Source organism: Thunnus albacares, chromosome 12, assembly GCF_914725855.1.
Source record: "Thunnus albacares chromosome 12, fThuAlb1.1, whole genome shotgun sequence".
NCBI lineage: Eukaryota > Metazoa > Chordata > Actinopteri > Scombriformes > Scombridae > Thunnus > Thunnus albacares.
Window position 1 is genome coordinate 15,421,405 of NC_058117.1, and position 14,722 is coordinate 15,436,126.

Genomic DNA, 14,722 nt, shown 5'->3' on the forward strand with positions numbered 1-14,722 from the left:
ACATAAACCCAAATAATTACTCACTCATTGTTCGTTTCATTAATGGTGACTCTGACTGTGGACAAATTTCACGATTTTTTGCATGTTCACCTGACTGCACACGGACTAACAAGCTCTAGGTCAAACCAGCATATATAACTGGAAGTGTACTGACTGAGCACTCAAGTACCAAATTACATACAGTAGGTGTCTCCAGGAAATGTCTTGGAAATTATAAGGAAGAGTTTCGTAAATTACAGATGTGTAAAGTGAGGCGGTATCCTGATGTGTGACTGTAGAGAGAAAAATAACTGACACAGTTAAAGTTAAATCACACAATCATGATTCCAGTTAGTTCATTATTTTCTACTATTAAAAACATTATGGTTTGGTGGTTTCATCACTCTGCTGCTCCGATTTACTGTTCAGTCTCCCTTTATCAAAATGTGCTTCACTGTGCAGAATCATATATGTTCAGAGTTTGACACTTGATGGCTGGTACATTTAATGTGATAAGGATTGGATATCATTTTAAGAATTTTGAACACCTAAATTATTTTTTTCTATTTAAAAAAAACACATCAAACACAAATTATTTCAAGGGAGAGTATTTTTACACATCTTAAAACATGTCTGGAGGAGATCTTAAAATAAAAATCCACTACAAACTAAAAAAAAAAAAATGTGGATGCTTATTTAAGAATTTGTTTTCCTTTTGAGAATTATAATCATAACCCAACATCTTAATCCTCCAAATAGAGCAACCATGTCTAAAGCATCTATAGTGACCACATGGGGAAACATTACTAGTGGTTAAACAGTTACTAATTAGTATGAGGAACTTTAGAGAATGAACTGCCATGATTGGAGTAAAAAATTTCTCTCCAAACTTGGTTACTATATAATAGATCATGGCCCAATCAGCCTTTTCCAAAACAGACTTTTTGACTTGTCATAGTGGCAAAAACACAGGTGTTATTAATAAAATATTAACGATGTTAACCATGAAAGTCATAACAGGGTGGCAGTGAGCCAGCATGCACAACACCAAGATGCTGAAACTGAGGCAGCTAAATGCTGTTCAGCCATAATTAATTTTTATTTATTTTATTTGCACCAGTGTTTTTATTATTGTGACAAAATGTCTTCAGTGAAAAAAAACCTCAACCACTTTCATTTTAATTTCTATTTCAGAATTTCACATATAAAATGTTCAATTTTGTATGAAATATGTCTGATATATTAGATACTCAAATTTTCTTTCAAAAAATATATATAATTCTGTCATTTAAACTAGGATAAGATTGAGTGAACCTGGCCTATATCTATTTTTTCTGGTTTAAATGTCCATATGGCACCACAGTTGTTTGTTTTATGACTCCCCCTGAGGAGGAGCTTGTATGTACATCCGTCTCTCTCTCTTTTCCCTCCCCAGCTCCTCCTCCTGCTCTGTTTGGGCAGATTTGGAGTGTTCTGTCCAGTGCAAAGGCCAGTGAGAAGGTAAAACCAAGTCTCATTTATTTACCAGAGGTGTAATTATTTACCAAGCCAGACCAAGAGCAGGGCACCCTCTTCTGATCCTGATCTGATGACACAACAGTTTTTAAAGAAGCCAAAAGTATGAAATTCTCCACAATTACTAACAACAAGCAAAGAATAAACCTGACTTTTTCAGATTGAAAGAGAGGAAAAGCTTTTGTTTTCTAATCAGATTGTAAGAACATTAAAAATATCTGTAACATCACAGTAAAAATTTTGTGTAAATATTGACTGGAATTTGGAGTTTGGAGTTTATGTTTGGTGCCATTATGACTCCTTTCAATCTTTAACATTTGTAAAAACACAGTTGCAATGATTTCTTCTACTTAATAACTTACATTCAAAAGGACAACTGGCTGACATTGATATTTATGATGTTGTGGTTGAAAAATACCTGGACGAAAACTGTCGTGTAAGGTCCATTTGACCCTGAACATAAAATGTAAGGAAACATCAAACTTTTGCATATTTCTTTTTACAGTAATCATAACACAATTATGCTCAGAACTCATTACTGACAGCAAACTAAACTTGCGAATGCTTCCCTCTTACCAGAATGTTTTGTTTTGGGAATTACAAGCCACTACGATTCTTACATAACTGTTATCATGGCCTCTCTCCCTCTTGGCATGGACACACTTGGCACTAAAATGAACCTGGAGTGATCCGGTCACAGCAGAACAGCTGAAAATACAGACGTGAATGATGTGAAGCGCCCAAAACTGAACTGAACTGGGACACATTTAGATTTCATTCACAGGGTGTCAGAGAAGGACCACATAGTCTGAGTTCAGGATCATATTGTCAACTTTGTAGTGTTCTTTTATTATTGTAACAAATAAAAAACATTTGTATGGGAGCGTGTGTCACTGTTGCGAGACCTTTGGGAGGGTAGTTACAGTTCTTTGAACTCTGGTGACTTTGTCAATAACACCAAAACAATGAAAGAGCTCATGTCAAACAACAAGATTTTGAGTTCCTATATATGTATATGTATACAGTTGAGCTCATAAGTTTACATATCCTGGCAGAATTTGTAAGATGTGTACCATTCTTTAAAGAAAACATGAGTGATCAGGCAAAACACATCTTTTATTTTTAATGGGATTCAAATTAAATTATAAGGCATCACAGAATAGCACAATCATTAAACAAAACATAGCAATAAAGACAATAATGAAATGGTCCCCATTCAAAAGTTCTTAATACTGTGTATTACCCCCTTTAGCATCAATGATGGCTTGCAATCTTTTGTGATATTTGTGGATGAGACCCTTTATTTTCTCAGTTGGTAAAGCTGCCCATTCTTCTTAGCAAAAAGCCTCCAAGTCCCGTAAATTCTTGGGCTGTTTTATATGAACTGCATGTTTGAGATCTCCCCAAAGTGGCTCAATGATATTGAGGTCAGGAGACTGTGATGGCCACTCCAGAACCTTCACTTTTTTTTGATATAGCCACTGAAGGATCGACTTGGCCTTGTGTTTTGGATCATTGTCATGTTGGAAAGTCCAAGTGCGTCCCATGCGCAGCTCCCAGGCTGATGAATGCAAATTGTCCTCCAATATGTTGTGATAACATGCTGCATTCATCTTGTCATCAATTTTGGCTAAATTCCCTGTGCTGCTGTAGCTCACACACCCCTAAAACATCAGAGATCTACCTTCATGCTTCACAGTAGGGACAGAGTACTTTTCGTCATAAGTCCTTGTTGACTCCTCCCCAAACATAACATTTATGGTTGTGACCATAAAGTTCAATTTTGGTCTCATCACCCCAAATGACTTTGTTCCAGACGTTTTGTGGTTGTTTCTAGGTGCTGTTTGGCATATTGTATTTGTATTTGGCATATTTTTTCTGGCAACTCGACCTTGCAGCCCATTTTTGTTCAAGTACCTCCTTATTGTGCATCTTGAAACAGACACACCATGTTTTTGCAGAGAAGCCTGTATTTCAGCTGAAATTGGTCTACCTAACCATGGCTTGGTATCAACAGAACCCCTACTTTTCCACTTCGTTATGAGAGTTTGAACACTACTGACTGGCATTTTTAAAACCTTTTTATATCCTTTTCCTGATTTATAAAGTTCAACTACCTTTTCTCGCAGGTCCTTTGACAGTTCTTTTGCTTTCCCCATGGCTCAGTATCCAACAAATAATAATAATATTGTAATAATATATAATATAATATATAATATTTCATAAATTCTGCCAGGGTATGTAAACTTAAGAGCACAACTCTGTATATATATAACAACCACTGTAATTCTCTGTTTTAATTGTGAATACATGTGGATTTTTGTTCTGTTTTGTCTAAATTCACACTTTCCTCACGTATAAAATCAAACTTGTGACTTGTTTGATATTCAGTATGGAAAAAAGGAAAAAGGACGCTATTATAATTTTAACAGAACAAACTCTGATTTAACCTTTTTTAATGTACTGTATTGCATGGTTTTGCACACTACACAATAAAACGTGTGTGTGTATTGATGTGTTGATATGTGCGCACGTGTCTGCATGTGTGTATGGATGTGTGTATGTGTGTGTGTTGTGTGTGAGGCTGTATATTTGCCTGTCCCCCTTCCTCCTCTGAGAGAGCAGATTGGCTCTCTGAGAGGAGACTCCTCTCTACAAACGCAATGCTGATGTGACTGCAGGGACACACAAAATCAACAAACCACTTGCCAGCTAACCTGAACCGGTTCTAAGCTGCCTGGTGCACGTCCTCAGTTTTCAACAAGAGTTCAACAGTCAAATGTTATGGATCAAAGCCAGAAATGATTCACAAAAACAGTCCCAGTGTATCCAAAATATAACAAAATTAACATGCACTTATGAGTCTTTGCAAGACAACATCTATTAAATTCAAATATTGGACCGAAAAAGATTAAGCACGTTTGTGTGTGACTTCGGGATTTGTTGTTAAGACAATGTTCTGGCTACATACTGTCTGGTATTTGTATGATTTGTATTGTTTGTGTAGGAGTGTCACATATAGTTTCATCCAACTGGGGAAAAAGGCCTTAAGAAACACACTCTGAGGGACAATTTGAGAACTTTCTAGCTTTGAAAAGTCTTAAAATATTAATGCTATTTGCAGGAGGTAACAAAAAATATAGAATATAATTAAAGCTGCAAGCAGCGATGAACGGGCCCTCGCAATCGAAGGTCTTCTGTCACGAGCATGTAGATGTCTTCAGGCCCGGGCTCTTTTCAGACAATGCAAGAAGGAGATAAACATCACTTCCTTTGTCCACTGTTTTGCCTGCTGCTGGGGCTGCTTCGCTGAAATTTCGTAGGGGGCGCTATTCAGTCAGTTTGCATCACTGATGGAATATTGTCATGTAGATGTGTTCAGGCCGGGAGTCTTATCAAACATTTAAAGTTTGGTGTAGACTGGAGCATGTACAATAAAGTTATAGCAACTTCCTCTGTTATGGTGAAACATCAAATCTCAATGGTGCGAGGATGAGAATTTTCTGCAGGGTGAGACATGTCTGTCTTGCTCACACCTGTGTCATCAAAATTATGCAAGTTTTGGGCCTATTCACTTGAATTTCAATTAGAAACAAAACTCTTGATGAGTTTGTGTGTAAAACAAACGAATTACCTAATTTTATTAGGGTGAAGGCCCTAATAAAACTCAATATAAAGAACACATTAACTTTGCCTTTACTACAGGACGGTGATATTACACCGTGCCCCAACCCTTTAGTCAAGTGACGCACACCGACCGTGGCCAACAGGTCAAAGACCTGTTTGTTTTAAATCTTCACCCAAAACTCCCACTCAGGCTCAGTCTCAGTCTGTCGGTTAGTGATCTGTCTCGGTGCAGGCTTCCCAGGAACCAGGACACCAGCCATGATGCAGCGGGCTTTGTTCAGCCGGAGCGCGCTGTTCGCTCAGCAGGCAGCAGCGGCCCTCGAGAGTCCCCTGGCCGCCAGGAGCGCGCCCCAACTACAGCGACTGGACCGCTCCATGTCCTCCGTCACCATCCCGCCGCCGGCATGCATGCTCCGGCCGCTAGAAGCGCCTTACCGATACCTGTTCGGACCGGGACCCTCAAACGTTCCTCCACGTATCTTAGCTGCAGGGTCCAAGCCGATAATTGGTCACCTGCACCCAGAAATGTATGAGGTAAATGTTTAGTTTGAGACTCAGACTGAGTGAGTTATATTCAAATTACTTTAAGGTGGAAACAACTTTTACTCAAGTAACAACTGCACTTGAGTTTAAGTTTGGAGGTGCAAACTTTGGTAGGTCAAAAACTTGGGATATAAAATCATTACTTTTATATATTATATTATTATAAATATTGTATTTTTTCAATTTCTGGTATAATTGCTTGTGCTTGAGTGAAGGGTTTGAATACTCTTGGTTCTATCAGACTTTATCAACTGAAAGGGTTGCTGTGCTACACTAATTATTCATGCTAACCCCTTCATTTGCTACTTTTTAATATTTCATTTTAAATAGGCCTAGAGCTAATAGATATTTATGGTATGGATATAAAAAAATAAAATGTTTTTTTTAGAGTTTTTGCCGACAAATAAGTCAAAATCGTTGTTGTCACTTGTGTTTCTTAGATCATGAATGACATCAAGCGAGGGATCCAGTACGCTTTTCAGACAGAGAACAACATGACTATATCAATGAGTGGCTCTGGGCACGCGGCCATGGAGTGTGCCGTATTCAACACGGTGGAGCCCGGAGAGAGCGTGCTCGTCGCCATCAACGGAATATGGGGGGAGCGCGTCGCAGAAATTGCAGAAAGAATGGGTACGTCTTTACGCACGGTTTTACGCACGCACCCAGTGGATCTCCAAAGAGAATAAAATGACTATACTGATACAATATCTACGTATCTATTCATCTTTTAATTCATCCATCAATGTATTCGTTCATTTCTTTAAGTATTAAATCATGAATGGGTTTTTTTCTTTAGGTGCCAATGTACATAGAATGGTAAAAACACCTGGAGGATATTTCAGCAATAAGGAAATTGAACAGGTAGGCACAATGTTTCTGTACCAGCTCATAACTTCCTAAAGCTACTAAAATAAAAAAGTCAGCTCTAACTACTGTTGAACTATTAGGCCAATATATGACTGAAAAACTACTTAATATCAAGATCATGACCTCAATGTAATTAAACTCCTTCTTCTTACTCCTGTTTTTAGGCCGTAGCAAAACACAAGCCTGTCTTGTTTTTCCTCACACATGGAGAGTCCTCCGCCGGCCTCTGTCACCCAATCGATGGCATTGGAGACATCTGCAGAAAGTGAGTGTCCTACTGTATCTGCCTCAGAGCACACAAGACTTATTGCTACATGTAGTTACACAGCACAGTGTCACATTATTTCACACTATGTCTCATATCCCTCCAGACACAACTGCCTCTTCCTGGTCGACACAGTTGCATCACTCGGGGCAGCACCAATTTTTATGGACAAGCAAAGTAAGGCAGTGATGAAAGATTAAATGGATCTGTCTGCCACTGTTTGCTTCTGTGTAATATAACCGGCCTCTTATTTTTTGCCACCAGATATTGACATCCTGTACACTGGCTCTCAGAAGGCTCTGAATGCTCCTCCTGGCACAGCACCCATCTCTTTTAATGACAGAGCATGGTAAGGAAGGACTGTGTGTGTGTTTCTGCATGCACATTTCCATAAATGCAGAACAAAAGATTAAAAAAAACAATCTCTTTGTCTCTCTGTTACCCCCACACAGCCACAAGATGTTTAACAGGAAAACAAAACCAGTATCCTACCTCTTTGATATGACACATTTGTCCAACTACTGGGGTTGTGATGGCAAAACAGCCAGAGCGTAAGTTCACTATCTGATCTCATTCATGCAAGTGTGTATCATTATTCCCTTTGTAACCACCAAAACCATCATTTAACTGAGACTGTGACTCTGTTTTACTCCTCTGTGCTGTAAAGGTTCATAATTCAACAGCAAAAGGTTTTGGTACACTTGGTATAAAACTGTATTTAATCAAGTGTGGTTTGGTTTTTAGATACCACCACACTGGCCCAGTGTCTGGATTCTTCGCCTTGAGAGAGAGTCTGGCAATTCTTGCTGAGAAGGTAAAGGGACAGTTCACCACTGTTTGTAGTTACTTTACTGAAAGAAAAATCAGATTTTCTGGAATTTAAATCTTTATTCAGTTTGTCTTTAAAATTAATTCCATTTGAAATCCTTTGCTAAAGCTTTCTTTATGCCAGTACCTTATTGACACAATTGATATTTTGCAGCAGGGAGTTTGGCACTTTTAACAACCTGACACATTTATTTAATAAATTATGAACTGCACACTCACCACCCACTGCTGTTTGAGCAGATTACGTTTTTTTACATGTCCTAAAGGAAGTGGTCTCTCTCTGTTACTACTGCCTAATGCCTTTATTCTGTAATGAGGTCAATTATACAAGGCAGGTCTGCTTTGACTTCTTTGTCTTGTGATATTTAGACTACAATTAATATGATTACAATCATCAAAATAGGTATTATTGTGCAAAATGTTTATCTTCTGATTTTTGCCTTAAATGAAGCCAATCACTCATATCAACATATCTCAAAAAGGAGGATAACAAGTTGCCGTTCTTTCCTCTTTTACCTCTTGTGAGTTGGCATTACTGTGCTGGCAGTTGTGAGTAGACAGGAACAGTCCTCCCCTCTTGAGTTTTTAACTAATTATTTTAGCTCAACATCAATCTTTGTCTCCCTCTAGGGGCTGGAGGAGTCCTGGAGGAAACACAAGGAGGTGGCAGCCTATCTTTACAGAGGACTGGAAGACTTGGGTCTAAAGCTCTTCGTCCCTGAGAGGGTGAGGAAGACAAACAAGAAAGCAATATGCTGTGTGACTGGAGTATTCAGGACATCAAGGATAAACAACACAGAACAAGAATATATATAAAAATAATTACTATTAGTTTGTAGCCCTGTATATCATATATATCTAAGATTATAATGGGAGCATTCCTTACTGGTGTTGCCTTGTGTTGATCATAGACTGTTTTTCTGTAATGTTCTGCAGGATTTGAGGCTTCCCTCAGTTACCACCATTGCCATTCCTGACGGCTACGACTGGAGGGAGATGTTGGCCTACATCATGAAACACCACCAGATGGAGATGACTGGAGGCCTCGGCCCGTCTCTGGGCATGGTGAGTTAATGCGTGTATTTCAACACTGTACAGTGAACAAATGTATGCCTTTAACATTGGGGTCATAGTCATCAGCTGATCTTTGTGGTGAGTGACGGCGAGGGGGAGCAATCATTTATCTTTTCCCCTTTTTGAAATTCAGTTTCCCTTTTCCCTCAAATAAACACTTTACAAAGGGAAATACTCCTTTCTAAAATATATTGTGTTTCCATGAGGAACTGCAACAATTCACACATGGCCTTAAATTTAACCAATCTAACAAATATAGATATAATGTTCAGATTTATAGTTTAGAGCTCATTTCCTGGTACCTGAGATTGAGTTTCACACCAAATTAATCCAGACCAAATCAAATTAAATAGTTACTACAAGAGCAATGTCATCAGTTTGGTGTTTTTACAGCTTTCTGAATCATCCTGCTGAGTCACTGCAGACCCAGTTTCACACACTACTCTGATATACTGCACTTTCTATCACTCTTTTCATTAGGTGATGCGGATCGGATTGATGGGATACAACTGCGAGAAGACTAATGCTGACATGGCACTACATGCCCTGGCAGACGCTCTCAAGAACTGCAAAAAGAGCAAGGCTTAAGAGACCAGATTCCCAGACCACTGATCATTCATTAGGGAATAAAAAATAAACAGTCAATGTCCCCAAGCGCAGGACATTTAGAGCAGTGCCTACATTTCAAGAATTTAGATGATATATCTGTGCTTTTGTCTGCAGATTTTGTAAAACACAGACCATGTGTTATTCCTTATATAAATAGGCTAGCTTTAAAATAAATAAGCAGATATTGTCATATGGTCCATTCTGAGTGCACTGAACGATGTCAATAAAGTGTGCATTATTTTATCAAACACTTTGTCTGCCTCGTTGTGTTGTAACAGTACTAAATTGTTTCAGAAATAGCATGAAAAGTTTATCAATATTAGCCACAGTCACGTTAATTCACGGTTATTTTACATAGCTTTACAATCTAAACTACATTTCCCAGCATTCCCTATTGTGTCGGGCCGTCTATAAAAGTACGTCACACTAAATTGCCCTGTGATCATTTTTTTTCTAGGATGGCGAAGTCATCACCCATCCTACTCTGCCTCTGATTGGCTTACCCTGATATTCTTGCCCTAACTCTAACCAATCTCACTCCTCATGTCTAGTAATAGCCAATCAGAGGCAGAGTAGGGCGGGTCATGACTTCGCCATCCTAGAATAAAACAGTCAAGCCAGAAAGCCCCGCAGTTACAGACGCAGCAGCTCCATGCAGATCCACCGCCGTAGAAATATGCTTGCATTTTGAAATGCAGCGACATAAAATTGTAGATTAACGTTACTAATTCATTACGTTACTATTTGTCGCTGAAGTTATATCTAACGAGACGTCAGCTACTTTGAGTTTTAATGGTAACGTTTTGGTAACTCTACACAGTGGTTAAGTTTATGTTATTAAGCTAACGTTAGCTAGCTACCATCAGTGAATAATGTCAGCCTGTCCTTTGAGTCAATGATCCTTTCTAGTACACTGGAAGCTAGTTTCAGCATGAATTCATGAATTTTATCAGTAGTTATGATATATCGGTAAAGATTTAACTCATTCACTGTTACATCTGGATGAAGAACTTTTGAAATGGCTTTTCTCTCAGCATCTCCCACAAATGCTGATAGTCTATAATCATAATCTTTATTGAATTGCGTATTTCATTCATTAATACTTAATGAAAAACCTACATTATTCCTACTTAATAATTAGCCCGGCATTAGACCAAATATATAGTACTCAGCTTTATACCTGTTAATAGCACTTAATCGAATTTGAATAAAAGAGAGATTATTATTATTATTTATTTGATCGGAGAGGGTTTAACTCCCTGCTTTTTCAAAATAGAAGAATTTTTTTCTCCAGTGTTTGCAGATTCAAATACTTGGATTGTACTTCCAAATACTTGTCTGCAGCTTTAAAGTATTAACATTAAATTCAATTTTATAAATATCAGATCTTAAAAGTCTATTATTAAAAGTTTATTTGAATGTATGAGGTTTTAATCTCAACACAAACATTTCATCTAACACTATGTATCCATCTACTGTCAAAAGTAGTCATAAATGCAAGATGCCACCTAACTGGTGAAATAATTGATAAAGAGAACGGTATTTATGCTGTTTTTAAATTGTGTCAGGGACACAGCATACCTGGTCATGGGCAGTTGAAAACCTGGGGCACAAATCACAACCTTCTGAACGCAGCAGGGGAGCATGACTGTTCCTCAGGAAAGAAGAGTGAGGAAGGCAGCGGTCCTGTACAAAAGGTGCAATGTTGCAAGAAATGGTGTCGCACATTCAAGAGAAGAAGAAGTTTCCAACTATTCTTCCAGAAGATATTAAGCATCCAGTACTACACAGAGTGTACTCCAGGCACCTGGTCCCTGATGAAACTCTTTGTCAGAACTATGAGGGCATTGTACCGCTAGTGACCCAGTAATCAGATCCTTTATTTAAGTAAAAGTACCAATACAGCATGTAAAAATACTCCATTACAAGTAAAAGTCCTGCATGAAAAATCCTAAAAGTACATAAGTATTAGCAGCAAAACCTACTGAAAGTATTAAAGTAAAAGTACTCATTTTATCACTCTGACTGATATATTTTTATATATGATATCATTAGATTGTTAATAATAATAATAATAATAATAACAACAACAACAATAATAATAATAATAATAATAATAATAATAATAGTACTTCTTCCACCACTGACTTTGGAGGAATAATGTGTCAAAGTAAATGTTCTGTTAAAATATAAGTGTGTTGTTGTATAGACAAAATGAGATGTCATTGACAGTAAACTGATTATCTATGGATTGTTGACTGTTGGTTGTTACAAAACAAGACATTTGAGAACGTCTCCTTGGGCTTTGGGAAACAATTATCAGCATTTTTCACCATTTTTGGACATTATAAAAACAAAATGACTGATAGGTTAATTGAGAAAATAATCATTGGTTGCAGACCTAGTTTCTTCCATTTTTCCCTGTTAAAGGGGTTTTTGGGGGGAGTTTTTCCTTACTGGAAACAAAGGTCTAAGGATAGAAGATGTCTTGCTGTACAGATTGTAAAACCCCCTGAGGCAATGTGATCTCAGATACTGGGCTGTACAAATAAAAACAACATTGACAAGTGTGCCATATAAGATAAAGTCATGTTTTGACAGATATTACCTGTCTTTAATGGCATATGACTGCTAAACAGCTCTCTAACATGATTGTAGGTATATTTGTATTCACTGAACATGTATTTACTTAAAATTATATGCAATTCTTCTTTGACAGTACATACATTCAGAGTTTTTTTTACATACAGTCCCTTTTATTACTTGGCGTGGATCAAAACCAAAATTTGAGCTACTGCCCTTCAGGAATGAGGCCAAATATCAGTAGATCTGATCTTTGCAGCAAAGGCAGTCCTTGGATGTTCTCCACTTCTCTCCTATGGCTTAACTGTGTGAGATTTTGAAGTTGAAGGACTTTCTTATTTAACTCAGAGTCACATAAGATATTCTTACCCATAACAACTTAAGTTTTGCTCACAAAAAAATTCTTCAATTTTATGGTAAATCTGTTTTACACAAAGGCACAGCAGAGACAAAAAGAGCAAGTACAAAAATCTGAGACAAAACAGTCCAACAGTCAGAATAATTCAATACAATTTTAATACATTTCAGTAAATAATAAATAATGAAGAAAATACTGTAAGTGTCTCTGTGAGTTTCATGTTGACTGGTTATCACAAAGATGTTGCTGGTAGAGAGTAATGTTACATTTATTTATCTACATCTGTGTCTGGTGACGATTAAAAACTGTTCTTGTTTCTTGCCGTGTAGAAACTCTGTTGACAGTCTTCAGCTGATTCCTCGCTGTGTTGACAGCAGAGTCTATGAAGCCACTGCACAGAGAGCGCAGCGTCACGCAAACACAGCCGGGAACCAGCAGAGTGGCGTTCATCATTGAACAGAACTCAGGTAGATATTACGTTTACGTCACTGGACATAACCCTGCTTTTATCATCAGGGCTCCTACATGTTGTGGAGTTTCTGGAATATTTTTGCAGTTTTGAAATGATTATCAGAAGCTGGGAGTTTTTACAGTAGTATATGTACTCACTTTACAGCAGTAAACACTGTATTTTACAATGTGTTTTGCATTTATTATATGAGGTGTGACTGGCATTTATATTAGGACCATAGTGCAAACATATTCCACACAAAGACCCGACACGAGGCAGAAATGTAGATACCTGACAATCACACACATATCATGCAATTCATTATTTTGAAAGCTGAGTGTTTTAAAAAGATTTCAAATATAATTTTAGGGTTTTAAAGTAAGATATAAGCAAATAATTTCATTACCAGTATAAAATAAAACCTCCACAGTGTATATAATGTCCGAACAAGTATAAATGAACTGCTTTTTCACGCCTCACTTAATCAAACAGTGCAAACAAATAGTGTGTTGAGTCCCGGTGTGTGTTCTTGTGCAGGTCTGGTGGAGATTGAGGAGGGAGAGCTGACAGAGCAGCAGCTGAACCTGCAAAGCCAGACTGTGGCCAGAATCTCTTTTGCCAGGGAGCCACATGTACAGCAGGTATAACAGTGATGATCTGATGCTGAATCTTGCACAAATTGTCAATAATAGTTACTTATTTATTCACTAAAATCATTGAATCTTTATATTACTGTCCACAAAACACCACATAATATTAACAGGACTCCTCTCAGGAGGTTATTTTTATCAATAAAATAATTCACTGCTTTGAGGCAATGACCTCGCCTGCTCTCCTCCATCTTTCAGATTTCTCAAGCGTTTCATCTCCGACCAGATGGGAGGCTGGAGCAGACAGTTTCCATGGCAACAGACACCCAGCCACTGATGCAGCACTTGCACATCACCTACCGTTGGTCATCTTGACCCAAATAGGCTGGCAGGCTTCTGATACATACAGATACCTTGGACAAGATTGACAAATGTTGCTAAAAATGGCAAAACAGCTATACTGGTGGGAGATAAATGTTTAATTATTTAAATCAAGTTAAGTGTAACCATAAATAATTATCTTCAAATAGATTAAATGCAGTAAAAACTGAAAGATGTTATTAACCAGGAAGTTTTGTTTGTATCTGAGCTGAGTCTCAGTCGTGCATTGTTTAAGCACTACAATGGATTTATGTTACAGTCAAATTTATTAAATTTCACATATTTACATTACATTGCTAAATTTGTGTAAAGGTGCTTGAATCGTGTTCATATTTATCATCATGATATTTAATATTTGAGTTATAAAGTTGATGAATTCACGTTAAGGACCGTGTCGTTTTATTTTTAATCTTCATAGCACTAAAATTGAAAGCAGAAGTACCTGCTGTTATTCTGTTTGGAGTGAGATTCATAGAGTTGCAGGGATTCGTTCTCACACTGGATGGCGTCATATGTAAGAGTATGATTTACGCCAGGAAATGTGACTTTTTGAGGTTTACAGAGTTTCTGTCATTTGTTTCAAGATGTCCAAGTTTGGTTTACGACATAAGTATAAACTTTATTGGTTACATTAATGGATTACACGTAATTTAACCTCTTTTTTCTTTTGTTTTGTTGTTTTTTCTCTCAAATCTTAAAAGGTTGTTTAACATTTTCTGTCCTGCTGGATTTAATGTTTCTTGTAAACTGCAATCAAGTCTTCCTTGCAAATGATAATCAAAATAAATTGCCTGTCAATGATGTTTTTGTGTATTTCAGGGCTACAGCATCTAATATTTGACTCTGCATCCTGCTGCATTTGTATTAATCTAATTCTTGAATGTGTTTCTCAGTTTGACACATAGCAACTTAATTTGTTCGTCACCATTTTATTTTATTTACCCCAAAGGAAAAGTCCACTATTTTCAACTTTTAAGGGTTTGTCATAATCAAGTTGTCTGACGTTCATTCAGAAGGATAAAACATCAATAAAATCGACATTAATAATA

General features: G+C 37.4%; 2 protein-coding genes across 4 annotated transcripts; both read left to right on the top strand.

Moving 5' to 3' along the window:
* Positions 1 to 5,279: 5,279 nt before the first annotated feature.
* Positions 5,280 to 9,558, top strand: agxtb (alanine--glyoxylate and serine--pyruvate aminotransferase b). Its single transcript, XM_044368276.1, has 11 exons — positions 5,280 to 5,655; positions 6,105 to 6,297; positions 6,464 to 6,528; positions 6,699 to 6,799; positions 6,906 to 6,976; positions 7,064 to 7,148; positions 7,252 to 7,350; positions 7,544 to 7,613; positions 8,258 to 8,353; positions 8,564 to 8,692; positions 9,182 to 9,558. Exons 1-11 carry the CDS (start codon positions 5,380 to 5,382, stop codon positions 9,287 to 9,289), a joined length of 1,293 nt encoding a protein of 430 aa, XP_044224211.1. The 5' UTR covers positions 5,280 to 5,379; the 3' UTR covers positions 9,290 to 9,558.
* Positions 9,559 to 9,942: 384 nt separating this feature from the next.
* thap4 (THAP domain containing 4) lies at positions 9,943 to 14,459 on the top strand. Of its 3 annotated transcripts, XM_044368342.1 has the most exons (5): positions 9,943 to 10,116; positions 10,879 to 11,007; positions 12,581 to 12,718; positions 13,240 to 13,343; positions 13,551 to 14,459. In XM_044368342.1, exons 3-5 carry the CDS (start codon positions 12,634 to 12,636, stop codon positions 13,665 to 13,667), a joined length of 306 nt encoding a protein of 101 aa, XP_044224277.1. In that variant the 5' UTR covers positions 9,943 to 10,116; positions 10,879 to 11,007; positions 12,581 to 12,633; the 3' UTR covers positions 13,668 to 14,459. The 3 variants fall into 3 exon arrangements, with proteins under 3 accessions (XP_044224277.1, XP_044224276.1, XP_044224278.1); XM_044368341.1 differs by having other exon boundaries at positions 9,943 to 11,007; XM_044368343.1 differs by lacking the exons at positions 9,943 to 10,116; positions 10,879 to 11,007 and adding an exon at positions 12,118 to 12,201.
* The last annotated feature ends 263 nt before the right edge of the window (positions 14,460 to 14,722 follow it).

What these genes read in the sequence shown, in the direction of transcription:
- agxtb (XM_044368276.1), top strand. Translation starts at nt 5,380, where the DNA reads ATGATGCAGCGGGCTTTGTTCAGCCGGAGCGCGCTGTTCGCTCAGCAG. An exon ending in TGCACCCAGAAATGTATGAG is followed by an intron (nt 5,656 to 6,104) that starts GTAAATGTTTAG and finishes TGTGTTTCTTAG; the next exon opens with ATCATGAATGACATCAAGCG. An exon ending in AATTTTTATGGACAAGCAAA is followed by an intron (nt 6,977 to 7,063) that starts GTAAGGCAGTGA and finishes TTTTGCCACCAG; the next exon opens with ATATTGACATCCTGTACACT.
- thap4 (XM_044368341.1), top strand. Translation starts at nt 12,634, where the DNA reads ATGAAGCCACTGCACAGAGAGCGCAGCGTCACGCAAACACAGCCGGGA. An exon ending in CATCATTGAACAGAACTCAG is followed by an intron (nt 12,719 to 13,239) that starts GTAGATATTACG and finishes GTTCTTGTGCAG; the next exon opens with GTCTGGTGGAGATTGAGGAG. An exon ending in GGGAGCCACATGTACAGCAG is followed by an intron (nt 13,344 to 13,550) that starts GTATAACAGTGA and finishes TCCATCTTTCAG; the next exon opens with ATTTCTCAAGCGTTTCATCT.